At 51.4% G+C, this 20,066-nt stretch overlaps 2 protein-coding genes across 6 annotated transcripts in view; both read right to left on the reverse strand.

The window, feature by feature from the left end:
- Window positions 1-3,410, reverse strand: ZNF664 (zinc finger protein 664). Its single transcript, XM_016133954.2, has one exon. It carries the CDS (start codon window positions 3,269-3,271, stop codon window positions 2,486-2,488), a length of 786 nt encoding a protein of 261 aa, XP_015989440.1. The 5' UTR covers window positions 3,272-3,410; the 3' UTR covers window positions 1-2,485.
- The window catches only part of LOC118602805 (serine/arginine repetitive matrix protein 2-like), a 27,421-nt gene continuing 10,643 nt past the window's right edge, over window positions 3,289-20,066 (reverse strand). For 2 of the 5 annotated variants that reach the window (XM_036220487.1, XM_036220485.1), the window contains 2 exons: window positions 16,130-16,221; window positions 3,289-3,856 (listed from right to left, as the gene is read on the reverse strand). In XM_036220487.1, coding sequence (XP_036076380.1) covers window positions 3,834-3,856; window positions 16,130-16,221 — 115 coding nt within the window. In that variant the 3' untranslated portion in view covers window positions 3,289-3,833. Of the gene's footprint in view, window positions 3,857-16,129; window positions 16,225-20,066 lie in introns of all 5 variants that reach the window. The other 3 variants (XM_036220486.1, XM_036220484.1, XM_036220483.1) reach the window with 2 other exon arrangements.

Raw genomic sequence — 20,066 nt, forward strand, 5'->3', positions numbered from 1 at the left:
CCCTGTTATAAAGTGATTTTATTAAATTGATTTGGACATACTGTAGGTCAAATAATATTTTCCAAAGATAACAATTATGGACTTTAAAGCTCGACATAAAATTAGTAGCTTCAAAAGTGTTAGTCATATCCCCCAGCAACGGCATGATAAAATAATTCAACTATGTAGAAATATAGAACTCTAGGACTAGCTGGAAACTCGGAAATCGTTCAGCCTAATATCCTCATTTTGTGAGAAAACTAGACTCAAAGGTTAAGTGATTTGCCCAAGCTCACATACCTAATAAAGCTAGAAATCAAACCAATTTTTCCTACAACTAAAACTCTATCAGTGATATCTGAACTGGCTATCAACTAAAAAGCCTAGGCTTTTCTCTATCTCTTCACACTACTGTGACGTGAGTGATAAGACACTACAGTAAATCTTCGAGGAATCCAGACCTGGAAGGGGCTTTGTCCAATACCTGGACTGCCCTCTCTGTGAGACGGCAGGAGTGTGTGACAAGTGACTTCCCAGAGGCCTGTTCGGAGGTATCTGGGCTAAAACCCAGACAGTGACCAACCAACCCCAAGTCCCACAGCTGGTTTCACGGCCTGCCCGTGAAACCACGTGCTCCTCCTGCGCCTCCTTTATGCACTGAGGTTTTGGTTATACAAAATCCCCTTCTGGTCAAACAGAAGAAATTAATTCAAATACGATAAGAAAATCAAGGTTTCAGTATTTCTGACTATTTCGGGTAGTTCATTTTCCAACCTGACAGCTGACAGACACACCAACGTGCTCACCCATTTCAGAGCTTCAAAGAGCCTCAATTTCCCCAAAGACTTCCTGAGCAAAAGGACATGTGGGAAATCAATGGAAACAGGAATGAGAAGGGAAACAAAGTCAAAAATTAGTTGCTTTTTGTTCCTGTCATTGGGGACTTTTGGTCTTCTAAACATTCCTTGAGCTCCTCCACATGAGTTTTTAACATCAATCTAGCAAAAAAAAAAAAAAAAAAAAAAGGCCTATAGATGCCGCATACCGAGCAGCTCAGCATGTCCCCCTCCTGCTGCTCAAGTGCTCAGGACACTCGGCGCCTGCCGCGCCGGCTGCTCAGACGCCGGCAGGGCCCACCGCGGCCCCCGTGCCCCGCCGGCGGGAGCTCCTCGCCCCCACTGCCCGCTCCAATGCTGCCCCAGAAAGGCCTTGCCTGACCGCTACCTAACACCGCCCCACCCCCAACCCCCCACCCTCTAAATCATCGCCCTAGTTTATTTTCTTCATAGCACTTAATCACTATCTCAAACTACATTATTTATGTTTACTTGCTTAACGCCTGTCTCCTCCACCAGAAGTAAACTCCACGAGCAGGGCCCTTGACTGTCTTATTCAGTGGTATTCCCGGCACCCAGCACAGTGCCTGGCACATAGGAGGTGTTCAATAAATACTTGTTGAATGAATGAAGAAAGAAAAGGGTAGTCAGCATAGACATTCACGCCTAAGAAGGAACTGACGCGCGGCCCTCGATGAAGGGGTATCGAGGCCTCCTATTCGTTATTGCCCAAACGACAGAAACGGACACCAAGCATTATTAGCGACCCCTTCTGCCACCTACTCCCCCGGCCTCCCCCCGCTGGGGCCAAGCTGTATGGCACACACGGAGCCCGAGGCAACCTGGATAGAGAAGAGTTCTAACTCTGCTTGCTTCTTCCTATTTACATTCAGCTATTTCCAAAGAAATTCAAGTTAAAAATATGTGATGTAGCCACTAGAAAAGTAAGCCTAACAGAAACATAGTGATTAGCAGAATCCACAAAATTAAAAATGTTCAAGGGCACGTACATCTACCAATGATTTCTGATAGGCCAAGTGAATGGGAACTGAGTCACCTAAAACCTAAAATGAAATTTAAAGCCATCTAGGAAGGGGTGGGTACTTACGAATACTTCGAGGACATACAGGTAAAGTCGGTTCAGAAATAATGGGACATATAGAGATATGTAGGGGCTGCATCAAGTGGAACCTCAGAAATACCAGGACACTGTCTCAGTGGGAGCTGTCCAATTTCAAACGCGGTATTCGGTATACTCGAATCAAAAGGAAGGGGTCGTGAGCTCCCAGTGGGGGAGTACCTGGGCGACTGCTGAATGACGCGTCAACAGGTGACGCAGGACGCTGGGTAATGATGTTTCCTGTGTAGTATTTCAACCACGGAGGCATGGCGCCAGGACCCCAGGAGCCGCACACCCACGGTGGGGGAGGGGAAACGCTGGGCCCCCCCAGCCCATCTTGGGCAGACACCAGAGGGATTCCAGACTCAGTCAAGTTGTGGAACACACTTGGCATGAATCAAAAAAAAATCAACCTCACGCATGCCTCTTCGAAAAGAACGTTCTGCTGGGGCTTGCTGTAAAAATTTCTTGGGGCAATGCAGGTATTTACAGGGTTTCCTTCCTAGTGGCACTTATGGGTTTTAAGATTTTTAACTCTTAGCAAAACGCTTTATATAACTGATATTTTGAGATGGTTTCTCTCCTTGGTGTGCACCCTCTGGTGGATGCAGAGGCTGGTGCTCTGGCTGAAGGCCTTCCCACACTCATCACACTTAAAAGGCTTCTCCCCAGTGTGCACTCTCTGGTGGATGCAGAGGCTGGAGCTCTGGCTGAAGGCCTTCCCACACCCACAGCATCTGTAGGGCTTCTCCCCTGTGTGCACCCTCTGGTGGATGCAGAGGCTCGAGCTCTGGCTGAAGGCCTTCCCACACTCATAGCATTTATAGGGTTTCTCTCCTGTGTGAACTCTTTGATGCATGCAGAGGCTGGAAGTGTGCCTGAAGGCCTTCCCACACTCTTCACATTTAAAGGGCTTCTCTCCAGTATGGACTCTCTGATGCATGCAAAGGTTTGAACTATTACTAAAGCCCCTTCCACACTCGCTACAGACATACGGCTTCTCACCTGTGTGAACCCTCATGTGAATCTGAAGATGTGAGCTCCAATTGAAAGCTTTGCCACACTCGTAACATTTATAGGGCTTTTCCACTGTGTGGATTTTCTTATGCCTGTTAAGTTTTGTTGTAGTACTAAAATCCTTACCACAATCATCGCATTTATAGACCTTCTCTCCTGTGTGGTCTCTCCAATGAATGTGAAGCTCTGATATATGAAAGAAACCCTTATCACACTTGTCACATTTATGGGGCTTCTCAGCAGTGTGAATTTTCTGATGCATAAAAAGATCTGCTCTCTCAGAGAAGAACTCCCTACACATGGGGCACTTGTAGATCATTTTTCCTATTTGGTATCGTGACTTAGAAGAGAAAGTTTCCTTACAACTACTGCAGTTACAGGGTTGCTAGTTCGGCCAGTCTCTCATTCGGCCATCCTGGCAGCTCGTCTCGGGCTCGCTCTCTGCGGTAGGGTCAAGGCTGGCCTAAGCGCTTCCCTGCCTGTCTTTCTACGGAAGGTTTCTTCCCGCATAGTGCTCCCCACTCGGTATTACTACTGGGTGTAAAGTGACATTTACTTCCACTCGAATTCTGTTAACTCATCCGCACAGAACTTCCTTTCAGGTCCTGAGCTGTCAACATTCCAAGGGGCTCCCGAGGTGCAGACCTCTGCGTTTTTAAGGCCCCGGAATCTTCCTCTTGCAGAAAAGTCTCAGACTTTTCCCTTCTGCAAAAAGGGCTGCACGGCGCCCCTTGCAGCTGAGGGCGCGATGCTGCGTGCTGGTCTCGGTCCCGTGTGGGCTCCCCGCGAAGCGTCAGAGTGGCGTTGCGCCTCCCACACATCAGACAGGGCTTCCCGGGAAGCAAGGTCCTCGGCGCGCGCTGCTCCTGCCCCGAGGGTCCCTACGCAGGCGTCACTGCATCTCCTGCAACGGAAACAGAAACAGAGACACTGACGATGCCTTCTTCGTCCGGCAAACCGCCGATGCCGTAATTAGTTTCACGCGAATGTGACGGCAGTGACACAGACCTTTCCTGGTCTTGAGAAAGCGGCTCTTATCTCCCGGAGGGGTGTCTCCGGGGGCTGCAGGTCTGGAGATGTGTAGAGGTCACGTTCCTGTCACAGCCCGTGTACACAACCCAGTGACAACCACCTACTGCGACTCCCCGAGCATCAAGGAAACGTGGGAAAGAAGTCCCCAGAGGCCCTACGGTGAGTGTGAGAAGCAGCTTCCTACGTACAGAACGGGAGGGAAAACTACCTCCACTCAAGGTCCCGCCAGGGCCCAGCCCGCCGCCCCCGTGCCCTGTGCCTGCCTCGGGCCTCTGTACACACTGGTCCTGCCCCTCCGATGCTCTCCCCGCTCCTGAGCCCGTGGTGAGTCAGGGGCCCCACTACCTCAAGGAGGCCCCTCGTGGAGGCTCTATTTTAATCTCGAGTCCTTCAAAGCACAGGGAACTTGTAATTATCTTCCTGTCCTTGGGCATGACCCGTCTCCTGTACTAGGACGCGAACGCCCCGAGGGAGGGACTCCTGTGCTGCTCCCCGTTCTGCGCAGTGACGCGGCGCCCCACGGTGGCTGGCTGGCGCTCTGCAGTCCCTCACGGGGCCCGCCGGCCCCCCAGTCACGACCTGCTGCGTCTGGCAGAGCAGGCAGAAGTGCGCTGCCCGGCGCCCTCTAACCAGCCTCTCCCGACGACCCACACGGGAGAAAACACACGACGAACTGCGCGAGGAGCAACCGGGAGAAAGTCAGACCCACACGGTCCCTGGGAGGCCGCGGCCCACGTCTCAGCGCCCTCCTCGGCGCCTGCGTTCTAGACCCCAAGCGACTCTGCAGGTCATTAGAGGAACTCAGTGGGTCTTAAAATAACACTTTCCCTCTGTTCCATACAAAGATGGGGTACGTGGGTGATTAAAGAGGTTTCTTTAACATTAAAATGACAAATCGGACTGCTCCTAGGTGGAAGAGTTAGGAACAAAGTTTCAGCAAAAACACAGGCAATGTCTAGAAAAAGGACACCTGCCTCTACCCTCTGACCTAGTGACCATACTGCCAGACACAGTGACAAAAACAGGAATGACTGATGTCCCAGTTTGTTCACTGAGGCAGTGTCTGTCGCAGCAAATCTGCAGCCAATCCCAGGCCCAACCGGCCGAAGGCTCCCCGGTGCCTCCTACGAGACATGCCCAGCCGCTTCCCAGCAGGGAGGAAGGCCATCATCACACACTAATGTGGAATGAACCAGCTCGTACTGTTTAGTGAAAGACAAAAGTCAGGCACAGAATACTTTATAAACCATGCTCTCTTTTGTCCAAAAAAAAAAAAAAAAAGAGAATGCAAATGTATATATTTGTTTATATAATGTACAAACATAAGCATGGAAAAGGTTAATACAAACTGCATTTAAATGGTTATGGGGAAAAAGGAAAAAAGGATGGAGTAAAACTTCTCTGAACATACCTTGTTAGGTAGTTTTAACTTTGGAAACATAACTATTTAAATATTCAAAAAACATAATTAAACAAAAAAGAAAAAGTCCCTAAAATTGTAAAGCAAAATGCAGAGAATGAACCTTAACTTTCAAATTGGTGACATACCCACAAATATATATCCTTTGAAGGACATATTCTGGTGACAAAGATGCAGAGAAATCAAGCTTTCCATAGTTTACCTGTTAGTTGTCATGACTTTGGTGTTTTTATCGAGTAGGATGATACCAATAAGCAAGGATGCTAACGATGTTAGGAACCAGGACACAGTGTAAGAGAAACGAGACACGAATATAAAATCGCAGTTAAGGGGGAAAAAAATCCTATAACATTAAATTTAACTTCGAAATACCAGCTTGAATGCATGTCTTTGCTGTAGGTCTGTCCACAGTGAAGGCCTGGAAACAAAATGACCGACAGTGGCAGTCCCTGCCCTTAAACACCCTTTCCCACCTGCTGGCACAGGGACCCTGGGAGAACGGCTGGTTTCGAGGCCAGAGTGGCACTTCATAAAATGAGTCTGGGACATCTCGTTATGCCACAGTGCCAGAGAGTCGAGCCGAAAGAACGAGATGCCGATTTACAGACTCCCGCTGGGCCAAAACAGAACACTGAGCATCGAAAGAAAGGTGAGCGCAGTCTGCGGAAACACATCACACACACGGAGCCCCGCGATCCCACGATGCCTGCGGGCGAGGGGAGCAGAGAGAGAAAGAGGGACGGAAGCGGCGGAGAGAAAGAGACTCAAGACACCGGACATAAAGGGCAGTAACCAGGACACCGACTTTTTACCTTTGTCAACACCTGGCAACTAAAGGAAAGAACCGAGCGCCCATCCCATCTTTTCTTCACAAACTTACCTTGCAAGACTCGGCAGCATCCCAGCTAGCAAACCGACAACCCCGATGAAATAGCTGCCTGGTCCAGGCCACGATAAGGAACGGGCGGAACAGGTGGAAGGCTGGCCATGAACTGCACCGAGAGGACCGCGCTGTCTCGCCCCGACCCACTGATCGCCCTTAGCACAGCCCTAGGAGTGACACCAGACCTTGCGTGCCGCGCAGCGCGGTCCGACAGGAAACGCGGCACTGCCTCGAAAACACTCCCACCAAAAGAACCGCCTCACGCTGCTCCCTCCGCACCCCTCCCACGCTGGTACACTGCATGACACCCCCCTGGACAGCCAGCCGCACTTCCTCTCCCATCCCCACGTGTCAAATCATTCTCCACGACCGCTGCCCCCACCGCCACGGCCCGGGCCACACGCAAGCTACGCCCGCAGCCTCTCGGTCACGGCCCTCTGCTTCATTCTTGCTCCTCCACAACCTGGCTCCGCGAGCAGTGAACACCTTTAAAAACATAAAATAACGCACCCCCCCGCCCCCCTAAACCTTCCAACGCCCTGTGAGACGGCACTCCCTCCGCCTCCCTCCGCCCCGCAGGCTGCAGGGAGCTGGCCGCGGGCTCTGCTCCATCACGCCCCACCCCGCGGGCCACCGCCCCCTCGCTCGGCTCCCTTCTAGCCTGGAACCCGTCAGGCCTGTTTCCCTTCGGCACCTCTGTCTGCTCCCCCACCCACGCCTCTCTCTGACCAGGGGACCAGGCGCCTCCTCCAGAGGCGTCTGGCCGCTGCCGCGTCTCAGAGAGCAGCGACGTCGCCCTGCGTGCCCCACGGGGCCTGTCCGCTGACCACGCTCGCCGCGCGTGTTCACCTGCGTCCCTGCTCGTTCCCCGCCGCTCCCTGCCTCCCGAGCCAAGCTCTGCAATCAGCAGACACTGCAGAGAACCGGCGGGTTTAGTATAGAAACCTCCTCCATCTGTCTTCCAAATAAGTCACCCAAGCAACCCGTGTTTATCGAGGGCCTGTCCCCTCAATAGTGAACAGAAGCACGCCCACTCCCCTCCCTCGTGGACTCACAGTCTGGCGGGAGGCAGGAGGTCATCAAAGGTGCCCGCACAGCAGCGCAAAACCCAAACTATGCAAAGGCGACCGTTGCCTGGGTGGGGCTCTGGGCCCTGAGTGGGGCGGGAGGGTGAGGTCCAGGGAGCACCGCCGCCCAGAGGGGAGAGCTGGGCTCGGGTCCACAGGGAGATCTAGGGGCGAAGGGGCCAGTGGCCCGTGGGAAGAGTACGGGCAAGGATGGGCGACGAGGGTGAGGTGTGCGCAGGGAGGGGGACGGGCCGTGTGGCCGGAGAGCAGGGGCCAAAAGGCGCGGGGTGCGAAGGGAACAGGACGAGGAGGAGGACGGCGGCGCAGGAGACCGTCAGGAGCCCGAGGACGATGGAAAGCCGCTCAAGTGGTTTTTGTCTTAAAGTAGGAACATTTGCATTTGTCATAGAAAACTGTAGCTCAGATACAGTTAATGGGGGCAGGGCGGTGTGGAAAGGAAGAGGAGTTAGGGGTGAGCATGTTAGGGGATCGCCTTAGTTTGGGCCAGAAAGGATGGGAACCTGGACTACGGCGGTGGCGGAAGTGAGAAGTGAGTGGTTTTAAAGCATATTTAGGACAAGAGCAGTCAGACCTGGTGCTGGACTGAACACGCAGGTGAGGGAGAGGGGCAGGCTGAGGATGTCTCTTAGGTGTTTTGCTAACAACTAGATGGAGACAGAACCATTCATTCAGGTCAGAAACTCTAGAAAAGACCAAGGTTTAAGGGTTAAGATCCTGATTTCAATTCGAGACGTGTGTGACATGCCAAAAGCAGAAGTCAGGACAGTGGCTGGAGAGAAAGAGGTGGCACTCTGGGAAACAGGCGGGACCCACACTCAGATGGTACCTGGAGCGGGGGTTTGGAGTAAGACCGCCCAGGGAGAAAGGGGAGAGGACCCCGTGACAAAGCCTCGCGGAGTCAGACTCTTACTGACAGTCCGAAGGAAGCCACCCCCAGACTGCACACTGCGTGGTACCTTACATGAAGTTCACAGACAGGCAAGAGCCACCGCGGCCTTAGGGCAGGGGAGCTGTGACTGGGCAGGAGCGTGAGGGGGGTTTCGGGGGCCACGGCCGTGTGGCGTCTGACGCTGGGCACCGGTTTACACAGGCGTGTTTGCGGCACAGCTGCAAACACTCATCAAGCTGGACCCGTGACCTTGACTCTGCCTGTTCATTACACTTCAAGGAAAAGTTCAGGCAAGAAAGCAAGATGGGAAGAATTCCACTGAGAAGGAGACTGACACCGTGCGAGGGAAAAGAACAGAAAAGGCCCCCGGAGGCAGCACCCGAAGCCTGGCAACCACGGGGTCAGCCTCGGGGAGGAGGAAACGCGGCTCTGTGACAGAGGGGAGGCAGTGGCGTGGGTCTGCTGGAGCGGGACGCTCGCTGGCAGAGTCCCCGGCTGTCGGTCCTCCGTAAAGCAGGGAGCGAGGCCATCTGCTGAGTAGGAGAGGACGAGCAGGAAGTCTGGCGGTGACAGGAGCACGGAGAGGGTCAGAAGCAGTCGCGTGCCGGGCAGGACAGCGCCGTGACCAGAGCAGCGGAGTGGCTGCCAGAGTGGAGGGCGGTCACGGACCTGTCCCGCAGGGCTGTCTGCAGGCGCAGCGCGAGGCAGGAATGCAGACTCGGCTGAGTTTCTGCCAAACGGCAATGACCTAAGTGCAAAGGGGCCATGTGCCCCGAAGACACCAGCACCCCATTCCAATCCACATTTTGGCCTTCACGGCCTGACAGGGAAAATCATCAGCCGCAGGGGCCTCCGCGGTCTCGGGGCTACCGGACACTCAGTGGCCCGTTCCCCACGCTCACCCTCCCTGACGCCCGGCCTCTCCTCGCTCCCAGTGGACGGCCACACGGAGTCCTCCTCGAAGGCGGCCCTCCACACCCTGCCGTCAAACTACACAAGTGCGTGCACTGCAAAATTCCAGGCCTCGCGACCAGGACTCTGCTCCGGGCTCAGCCCCACGCCATCCCTCCGACGGCTCAGTCTGGTTCACTCTGAAATGCACTGTTATCTGCAGTTCAGACTGCTGGCTCGGAAAACCTCAAATCATCTGAAAATAACCGCATCATTATTTTGTCATGAAAATCAACTGAAAATTACTTTTTCTTGTTTTTGAAAAAATACAACTACTGTAAGAACTTCTCATACTGCAGGTCTTTCTTATAAAGCACTGACTATAAAAATCTCACTCGATTGTCACAGACTCTTCAATGTTTGCTAAATCTATTTAACATCATATCTTTGTTTTGACAGAACATTTTTACTTGAAAGAATGACTGGCAGCCTGGTTATGCAGACTTTTCTTTAACAGGAAACAACTGACGGCGTTTGTTGCCAATGGTCAAATCCGAGCTTTCAAGTGAAAACTGGGATTGTGGAAACTTTTGTCTGCCACCATAAGCTCCACAGCTCCCCAATACTTGAAGACTTTCTAATGAGGCTGATAATGAAACTAACAAATGTGACTTTCTGGATATTATACACAATGAAACGTGAACATGGCAGGATGTGTATAACTCAGTGAACCAATGTTTTCCAAAGGACCAATGTGTGCGGTAGTGAAATCACTGTGGGTAGAAGACCCATTCAAATCTTGGAAGCTAAGCAGGGTTGGGGCTGGTTAGTACTTGGATGGGAGACCACCTAGGAAGACCAGGTGCTGTAGGCTTAACAAATAAAAAAATAAGGGACCGTAAACTGAGAAGGTCCTTGCAATCTATGAGGTCGACTAAGGACTGCCTGGCCTAAAAAATAATAATAATAATAAATTTTAAAAAGGTCCATTCAACGCGAGAGCGCCCGGTGGCTCTGACGCAGCGGAGCACAAGAAGCGCGCTGGTGTGGCTCCAGACCGCGCGCTGCGGCCCACCTGTGAGCAGCGACTGCTCATCAGGCTCTGGTGTCGCGTCACAGGTGAGCTCACAACATCTGAAAAGGCCACCAAAACCCCCTTTCCAACTAACTACATTATCTGGGCAAGGCCGGATGTCTTCATCTACTTCAACGAAAACACCATATTGCAAGAGACGAATACAGAAGCAGATGTCTTCTTTAAGCTTCATGCATTTAAAGACATTTGCCAAAATGTAAATATTGCCAGTCTGCCTACTAAATGTTTTTTTAGAAAATAGCTGTTGTTCATAAAAATGTCATTTGTGTTAACATGTAATGGTTTTACCACCACTTTTAAATAAATTATTTACTAAATATTTTTTAGTTTTCATTTCTATTATGGTAAGTATTGATGCTTGTAACCCACATGAACCGACAGCTCTTTGGGGTCCTTAACGCTTTTTAAATTATAAAAGGATCCAGAGACGAAAAAAGGGGGTTGAGATTCCACCTTACACCCACTTTTTTTAAATGCTCAAGCTTTGAGATGAACACTGACTTGTAGCTAATAACTTCCATCATCAGCCATTTTTATTTTGGATGTAAGAAAAATGCCCCCCAAATTCCTCCGAAGCAATTTCCAAGTTAAGCTTTGTACACCAGAGGACTTTAAAAGGTGACCACTACAAGAAAAAACTCTCTACCCAAAGAGACGTATACAGGATTCAGACACTGCCCCAGCAGACGGCAATCTGCTAGTGTGTCCTTGCAGGACCTTGATTTCCAAATCCAAGGCCATGCGATCCTATAGTACGCTGTCCCCCCAGACATAATGGATGACCCTGTTCGCAGAAGAGAACGTGGAACATGTTCCCAGCACAGCCAGGAACTCCTCCCCCTCACAGATTATCAGGAAGTCCCCAAATCAACACCATCAGACATTAATTTGGCAGTAGTGCAGCTCCGAGGGAAGTAAGGCCTGTGCTTGGCCTTTCTCTACAGGCCCTGGCATGCTAAAAATAAGTGGAAAGGCCATTTATGGGCTTCCTGCTGCCCAGGACCAGGGCTAAGAGGTTATCTGTGCCGCGCGAGGCCACCGCTCCCTGCTTGCCTCAGGGATGCATGCGACGGGCGGTGCCGACCTCCTCGCTGCTCTCCACGACACGTCCAGTCTAAAATACACAAGACGAGGTGGAGGAGGACGTCACTACTTAAGCTACGTGGGCCCAGTCTGCTTAACTTTTGCTCAGCTATTTGTCTCAGAGTAAGTCTCTCACAGCGGTCACTTGTAACTCATCGATTAGGGCTGTGGAATGCCAAAGCCTTTCCGTTTTGCTTTTCCATCACCATTGGTCCTGGAACAGAAGACACTGGCAGCCGGGAAGATGTCCTCCTGGCTGCCGGGGGCGGGGGGGGGGGGGGGCGTGGCATGTCCCAAACAGGCTCTTCGCAGAGTCCATGCCCTTTTTCCAGTGCCCCACTCCTCTGGATACCAGGGCTGCTCTCCCCACTGCAGTCCCTGGGCAACTGCACGCTAACAGACCACAGGGAAGCCCCACCTTACAAGGTCTGAGAGCTCTCGCCTTGGGGGTGGCTCTCAGATAGCCTCTGGGGGATCCCCCTTGACTTCCCGAGCACTCTACCGTGGCCGCTAAAGGCCTCTAGCTAGTCTACTCCTCACACTTCCTTGGTCCAAGATGACAATACCCCGAGAAGCGCAATGGTCAGGCTGTGGTTCTGAGGCGGGCTTCCTCGCCTTCCCGGCCTCCCTCAGGCACGGCGAGCTGGAGGGTGGTCTCACCTACGGTGGCCCGAGCATGCACTGTAAAGCCTGAGCCTAAATCCCTGTGGCCACCCCCCCCCCCCCCAGCACCCCAGCCACAGAACACGGTCCCGGCTCCTCTCCAGCCAAGGGCCCGCTCAGGTGCTCACGTACCACACTCATCGTCAGAGGTCATGCACTGCTGAGCTGGAGGCCAGGGCCAGCCCCTCACAGCCCGGCGGTCTGGGCTGGCGGCCACTCGGCAGCACCCCACCAACACGCCCTGACCATGCCCGAGGCTCCCCGACCTCCTACAACTAAGGGCAGTGGCTAAGGATGTGGGCTCTGGGCTCTAATGAGCTACAGGAAGAAGGCTGCTTGCTCTCTGTCCTCAGGACAACTGCTCTTCATGTGACCTGGCCTGCTGACTCCTTAGGGAGAAAAGATAAAAGAAGACGCACCTGATTTTTCTTTAACTAGAAATTACCACGAAGACTATGAAATTAGGTCCAGAAAAAAGCAACATGAAGTGCAGAGGGAATGACGCCAGGCTTTCTCGAGTCTGAGAAGGGTAACCGCGTGTGTCGTTAAAGTGATAAAGATGACAGAGGTGTCCAAGCCTCTGCTTTCCTTCGGCCAAGTCCTCCCACTGAAAGGCCTACAGAATGACACAGAGGGGTGTAGGCCTTGGCTCTGCTACCCGCTATGTGATCGTGGCTATCTCAGCCTGATCTGTGAAACTCTGGATAATGAGTCTGCAAAGCCTTGCCGTGGTAACTAAAGAAGATAATGAACCTGAAAGTGTCCACAGCACGGCTGAGGCTAAGTAAGTATGAGTCTCTTCGTCTCCCTGTTTTAATTAGTGCACGACAACCTCATTCACTCATCAGGAACGTCACTGCTCAGGCCGAGGCTCCCGGGACCTGACCACCCACCTCCCTGCCACAGGGCCCCTCCTCTCCAAAGCCGAGCACGTCTTCCGTCCCTACAAGTGTCTCCTGCACCTCGCTTCTGCCCCGAAGTTTCCCCTCTTGACCCTCTATTTATAGGACTGTTCTAATCTACGTCCGACTTTAGTGACACCTCCTTGCAGCTGGGACTCCATGACTTTCCCCTGCTCTTTGACACGGCGCACAGAAACGCCTGAGTGATGGGACAGAGTGTGAGCTGCTTCAGTGATGGCCCATACGTGACTACCACGTACAGGGCATGAGTTTATCTTATCTTGCTAGTAAATGTGTAACAAACATATGCATTAGGAATCATGATAATTTGGTGAGAACACTGGACTTTCGGTCAAAAGTTCTAAGTTCAGATTATTGATCTGATACCGTATAACTGTGTGACCATCAGCCTCAGTTTACGCATCCATGAAATGGAGATAGTAAGACCTACTGCCAGTCATGCAGATGTTCACGCTCGCTAAATGCTTCACTATTCACTCTGTCCTCAGGAAGGAGGCACACTGATGGGGGGACCGAAAAAAAAAAAAAATCTTTCAGGACACAATCGGGATGCCCAGAGAGTCGGCGCGCGGGCAATGCGCTCTGGCCGCAGAACCCGCCTTCACCCGTCCCTTCTGTCTGGCTGACTCCTGTGGATCTGTCTTCCCCCAGGGGCCAGGGGACGGCTCTGGCCCGGAGGGCCAGCTGGCTGGGGTAAGGGTGCGGAGGCAGCAGGGGAGGCTCATGTCAGGTGAACTCTAGTGACGCTCACCGCTCACGTGAGCATGGCCCTCCTTCATTAAACTTGCTTCCTCCTTCCACTCTTGGGAGCAGTAAAGCCCACAGGGACAAAATCCACATTCAGGCTTACAGAAAAAAAAAGACTGGAAAGCTCAAGCTACCCTCAAGGAGAGGCAGAAAAAAGGTCACATGGGGCCCAGCCTGGCTAACTAAGGGAAGGAAAAAGTCAGGCCTGGGTGACCTTAATAGAAATAAAAAGAGGATTTTCAGCAAGGCTGTCCTCAGTGACGCTGGGAGTAGGAGTATCATAGTAGCTGGCAGGTCAAAAGGTTAGGACTTTAAGATTCTGGCTGTTTTTTTTTTAGATGCATCTTTTAAATTGTGGTAAAAAAAACAACAAACCCCAACACATAACACCAATTTTATCGTCTTAACCATCTGTAAGTGTATAGTTAGTCCAGTAGTGTTAAAAGCACACTCACATTGTGAAAAAGATCTCCAGCACTTCTCATCTTGCAAAACTGAAACGCGGTACCCAGTGACCAAGCCCCTCCCCCTCCCCGCATCCCCTAGGAACCACCATTCTACTTTCTGTTTCCATGAATTTGACTACTTTAAATATCTCGGATTCTGACTATTTTTGTACCTGGGTCACAACCCATGACTTGCACTGTTTGGCAAACCAGAGCGAGCATGCCCGGGGCAGAGGTCTGTGGAGCAGGCTTGCCCGGGAAGCTCCAGTGCAAGAGCACTTCCCGGACTCGCCTGAAATTGGGGAAGGTCTGGTGATCAGAACGCACAGAGATTAGCACGCACAGAGATCCATTGCTCTCGAAGAGGGCCAGGGCTGGTTACGACAAACAGTGCAGAACTCCAGCACTTGGGCTTCTGACTTGGCAGGACTGGCACTGGCGGGAGGTCAGCGTGACTGTGGAAATGCATGCGATTAAAGACTAGCATCGAACCTGGCTGGCAATCTCAGCACCCGCCCTCACGTCTACTTACTCCAGGGGGAATCGATCATGCGCAGGGCTGAACTAGAAACGTGAAACACGTGAACACCCTGAGACTCCGATTCCCACCGCGGCGTTCCATGAGCTAGGCCACATCCCATGGAGAACTCCTTTTCCCTGTATCACTGGTAACCTTGAGCTTGAGACCAAAGCGAGCACTGGCAGGAATGGGAATTCATAAAATACTAGACCTATTTCTCAGGCCTCATCATTCGCATTAAGCAGGGTGGCTGAGGATACCCAAGGCAGTACGGGAAAGAATGGAGCCAGAAGAGGCAAAGAAGAGAGAGAACACTTGCACTATGCCAAGGCACACCTGCCCAGACTTCCCAACGGGGGGGCCATGACCTAGAAATCAGGCGGGGTCCGTCCAAGAGCAGCTCCGGCCTCCCGGCTCTGGCCATGTGCAGTTAGGCAAGAGAAAAGTTACCACATGCTCGTGGGCTTTGCCTTCTAACCGGGCATAGCAACTGAGCCCACTAGGATGGAGGCCACCGGCATGTCCTCTACCTCCCCAAGTCAATGCTCTCCACGCAGTGGGAAAGTGAAGTCAGGGAAGGGAGAAGCCCGAAAGTGAGAAGTCGCCCTTTGGCAGTCGGGAAAGACAAAAAGGCGCCCGCCTGCCTCAAAGTCCAGCGGTTACCGAGACAGGATTCTCCCCTCTCCGCTTCCTCACTGTGCATGGCAACAATGTAAAATGTCGTCAGGTGTGTGAACCAGACTCAGACTGCAAGTTCAGCTAGCGTATTCTGGGTTTCAGCAATGACAAAGATGATTAAATATCTGTCCTATGTAAGACATGTGTTCTCTTCTTGAGTTAAACTGAAGAGGAAAAAATTACTTAAAAATGATCACAAATCTAAGGCTCAAAAGAAAACAAAGGGAAAAAATGCCTGTACTGTACACACAACGGCTCTCAGAATCAAGAGTGCACAGAGACTCATGTAAAACCACAATCGCCAGGGCTGAGGACATTAGAGACCTATTTAAGGACCAGGCTGTTGTTCAGGCTTTGGGAACACACAAGAGAAACTGAGGGAGTAACACACTCAGCTGGAAAAACGTTTGCTATCTCAGTGACAAGAGGAGCAATGGGAAAGAAAACCAGAGGCTGGTTTCTGGTCCAGAAAAAGTCCCCATGACACCTGAGGGAAATGGGACAGGCAGACTGCCACTGTAATAGCGATGGTTCACATGAAACTCGGGGAGAAAGCCCAACTGCAGAGGAAGAAAGAACTCTGAATGGGACACAGAGGTCTCTGATGTCTTTAGAGCTAGTGAGGAGGGTTCTCCAAGGTCTGGGGACACGAAAGCCAGAGAGGCAAGACTTTAGGGAAACCATGCAGCCGGGGTTTTCTCCCTCACTGTGCCCCAACGGGCACAGGCGCAGAAAACAACTCCGGAGTGGCTTCGGTTTAGAAATACTTGAAGGGAATTCTTCATGTAGGAAAATGGTGAATCAAGGGGAAAACTTACCACAGTGCCAGGAGTCAAAACCCCCCAGACATTCCGGAAGCAGCAGCAGAGGAGGGCCCACAGTGGCTGAAGGGCTACGGAAGCCTTGGAGCCTGCTGGGTTGGAGAGATGCAGAGAAAAAAGTAGGTTTGTACGGTGAAGAACCTAGGATCACAAGGCTGCTGAAGAACTGGTTATTAGAAATGTGCGTTCCCAGCTCGGAAGACGGGGCAGACCACTACCTACGGGATTTATATAAATGCAAGGGAGTCAAGGCATGTGCAGGCAAAGAGGGGCCGAGAACGTGAGCAACGCTGGGCAGGAAAACCCGGGCAGCCCGTACGACTTCGCTCTAGGAGCGCATCAGAACCGGCCTCCTGCAGAAATGCTACCCAAACTGAGTCTTAGGTTCACAGGTACCAGACACTGGAGAGCTGACTCAGATGGGCTGGAATCCTAGACAAAATCCAAGCATTTTTTCTCGCTTATGTTTCAGTTGAGAGGGGTGTGGAGGAGCAGAAACTGGAGTCCGGTTCATACCCTGGCTCCGTCACCTACTAGCTGTGCCCCCGTCACCGGCGAGGTTAAGAATGGAGTGAATGGAGGTGGCAAAGCCACCTGACCTTGTAGGACACCCTTACGAGGTAGTTTAAGGATTAAACAAGTTAATACATGAGAAGTACTTAGAACAGTGCCTGGAAAATGTTAAGGGTTCAACAAAGATGAGCCATCCTTACTTCATTTATTCCATCTATTACCTCCTCCCCCCTCTGCTACATTCGATAATTGCAAAGAGTAGTTTGGGGAACTTCGCTTTTCCTTACGAAGTATGATGACACATTAAGGGACTTTGGCATCAAGATGCTACCATACCGACATTCAGACGGGACATTTAGTACTTGTTCTAAATTTTGTGAATCTGGGGATGGTATTAAATTATTGACCAGGACCGTTCCCCAGGACTTTGAGGGAGGGGAACTATGCGAAGCATACGAGGTTAGAATTACTCCTCTGCTAACAGCTACCTGAAGTCGCTGTATCATGTTTAGCAGAAATCACTAACATGTGAAATAGGACCCTACAGAGTGCCCTGAGTGACCATGCAATGTCAGAGACTGAATGAAATAGGAAGAAAATAGACAGTGAAATGCTTCCAATATACTTAGACTTTAGTTTCTCTATGGGAACAAAGGGTTGGCCTAAATGGAGGCTGTTAGCAAGAACACATCTGGAGGAAGTCTGAATGGGTCTGCGTCTGGGCCAGGCTGTGCCCTCCTTACTGAACCGCCCATGCCCACTGTGTGCCTGCTCGCCTGCACCCGACCTAATGGGAAATGCCTCAGCTTTAAGGGCAGGCTCAGTCTGCCGTGGGCCACAGGGACACTGCCCTTGCCTCGCCACAGCTTAGAGATCAAGGGCAGACACCGAGAGCTTAACACGGCCTTTTCATCACACAACCACTGATGTGGCTGGGAACAATAATAAAAGCAACAACAAAGTCAGATTCCCGATTCTGAGCCCAAGGTGATCAGCTGTGAGAGGTGAAGCTGCGGCTCTGATGTGACAGGAGCCGGAGGTCATGAGCAAACCACAGCCATGGGGAGGCAGACCCAGCTGGGGAGACGACATAGCAAGAGATGCCGAGAAGCCTGCTGCTGTCTACAGGACAGACGGTGCTCACCTCTGAGCTGCCTTCGCCCCTGACGGTGCTGACACCACATCCTATTTCTTAAAATGGTCTGAATTACTCTCTCTGCTCCTCACAACCAAAAAAGCGCTAACTCGAAGTTACTGCAGCTCTGCTGAGGGTAGCGTTTTCCCAGGAGGCGACTTAGAACCTCCAACAAACAGATTCCTGGCAAGTGCACCCCGGCAGACATGCGTACTTATCCCGGCAGAGCCGGACTGTCTCGGCCCTTGGGCACAGTCCCCAGGGCTTAAGAGCATCTTAAGGGCTGATGAAAATGTTTGAACCTGAAAAAAATATTGACTGGATGCAAAACATGAAAAGGAAACTCTAAAGTCAAAGTTAATAAATGTTTGTCTATGACTAGTCACATGAAGCTTAAGTCATAGTTTTGTATAAACTAGTTTCACGTGGGACATGGGCGCAATTTTAATGTCTGGTACATGACATAGTAAAAGCCACCAGAGATAAGAGTGCTGAGGTCTTCCAAGGTCTTCAAACCAGTCCTGCTGAAGTGGACATGTTTGGGCTTAAGCTGGGATCCGCTCACCCTACCCCTTGTGCAAGTTCACACTTTAAACATCGAGCCATAGCCCTCAAAACTGAGCAGTGTGCAGTTACGAATCAACCCCCAGCTCCCAAATTAAAACGTTATTATTTCAGTACTTCTGATACTAAGAGATTATTTTCTTTTCCCAATGAAATATTTTAAATAAATGAAGCCAAACAACTATGAGCCACCCTATTCGGTTTACCAAAAAGAAAAAAAAGTTATTCGTGATTACAACTTGTCCTATACATTTAAAGGATTTAACAAATTTTCGCGTTTGTCAGAATAATATATCAAAAATTGGTCACATTCTCTTTCCTCGTGTAAGAGCCCCCTCAGATGTCACGAATAGAACTAAACATTCTCTTCCATTTGGTCAAAGTCCCAATCTGAGAAAAATAGGAGGGGGCACGGAAGTTACACAAAACTTTAAATCTTATACCTGAGATGACAATGATTTAGGAAAAAAAAAAAAAAAGGAGAGAGAAGGCGCAGGAGCTCGCTTCCGGCAGCCAAGCGGGCCCGGCTCTGCGCCCCCCGTGGGCGCGCCCCGCCTGCTCTCGGCGCAGCCCGGCCTGGCCGTGCGCACCGACTCGCTCTTCTCCTCCACGGCTGAACTCGCCCACAAACGCCTGTACCTTCTGCTTCTGCCTCCTCTACGCCCCCGATCCACTCCCAAACACGCCCCCACACACGACTCCTGCAAAACCGCTCTCAAAGCCACCATCTCCTTCCCGTCAAATCCTAACGCCATCAGCCACGATTCATTGTTTGGCTCCTCGTTTACACATCTCCTTGGTCCCCAACTCCCCACACTGTCTCACCTCTCCGCTGGTCCCCCTGAGGGCGCTGACCATTTCTTTTACTCCTGCTTCCTAAACACAGGTGTCCTCTGAAGGGAGGTCCTGACTCCACTCTCTAGCTCAACCGCCTGCCTGGCTTGAACGAGGGCCCTTCCCAGAATGATAATGCCACATTCTCCTATAACCAATCTGTCTTCTTACCTGTATGGCCAACTGCCTATGGGAATATTGTGGTTTTCAGTTCTTCATCCCATGAAGAACTGAAAATCACTAATTCACCATATTCCAAGTCCCTGTAAAATGCAACATCTTCCCTCAACCATGACCCCAGCTAGGAACTTGCAAGCCAAGTCTCTCCTGCCCCTGCAACCCTACTCAGCTTTCAACTGTTTCCTCTCGACTTTTCTTCCTCCAGCATTTAAATATAGTGCAAAGTCTCTTCTATCTTAAGGAAAACCAACAGTTAATCCTAAGCCTTCTCCAGTGTCATTCATCCTTCCTCGAGCCCCGTTTTCCCCATCCAGGCTTCTTCGGTTTCTACAGGCTCACTCCCCACTCACTCCACACCGCTGAAGCTCCTCCTGGCCAAACCCGAAGGCACCTGTCATTCCCCATCTTACTGGGCATCTCCCACCACAGTCCCTCGGCTCACCTCTGTGACTCGGCGGCCTCTGGGCTCTGCTCACCACATAAACCCTGTTTCCCAGCCTGCCTGGAGGGCTCCCGCCTAGTGTCCCCATGGCTTCCCGCAGGACACGCACACCACTCTGAACCATCGAGTACACTGCCTGTTAAAACCTTCCGCAGGCGTCGTCTTGCAAAGCCTCCAGAGGGCACTCAAACGCTTGCTCAGAAACCCCAGCAGACATTACGCCAAGGCACTGGAACCAGAATTTCACAGTGGATTACCACCTCTGA

This window comes from Rousettus aegyptiacus, unplaced genomic scaffold (assembly GCF_014176215.1).
Source record: "Rousettus aegyptiacus isolate mRouAeg1 unplaced genomic scaffold, mRouAeg1.p scaffold_m13_p_5, whole genome shotgun sequence".
Taxonomy (NCBI): domain Eukaryota; kingdom Metazoa; phylum Chordata; class Mammalia; order Chiroptera; family Pteropodidae; genus Rousettus; species Rousettus aegyptiacus.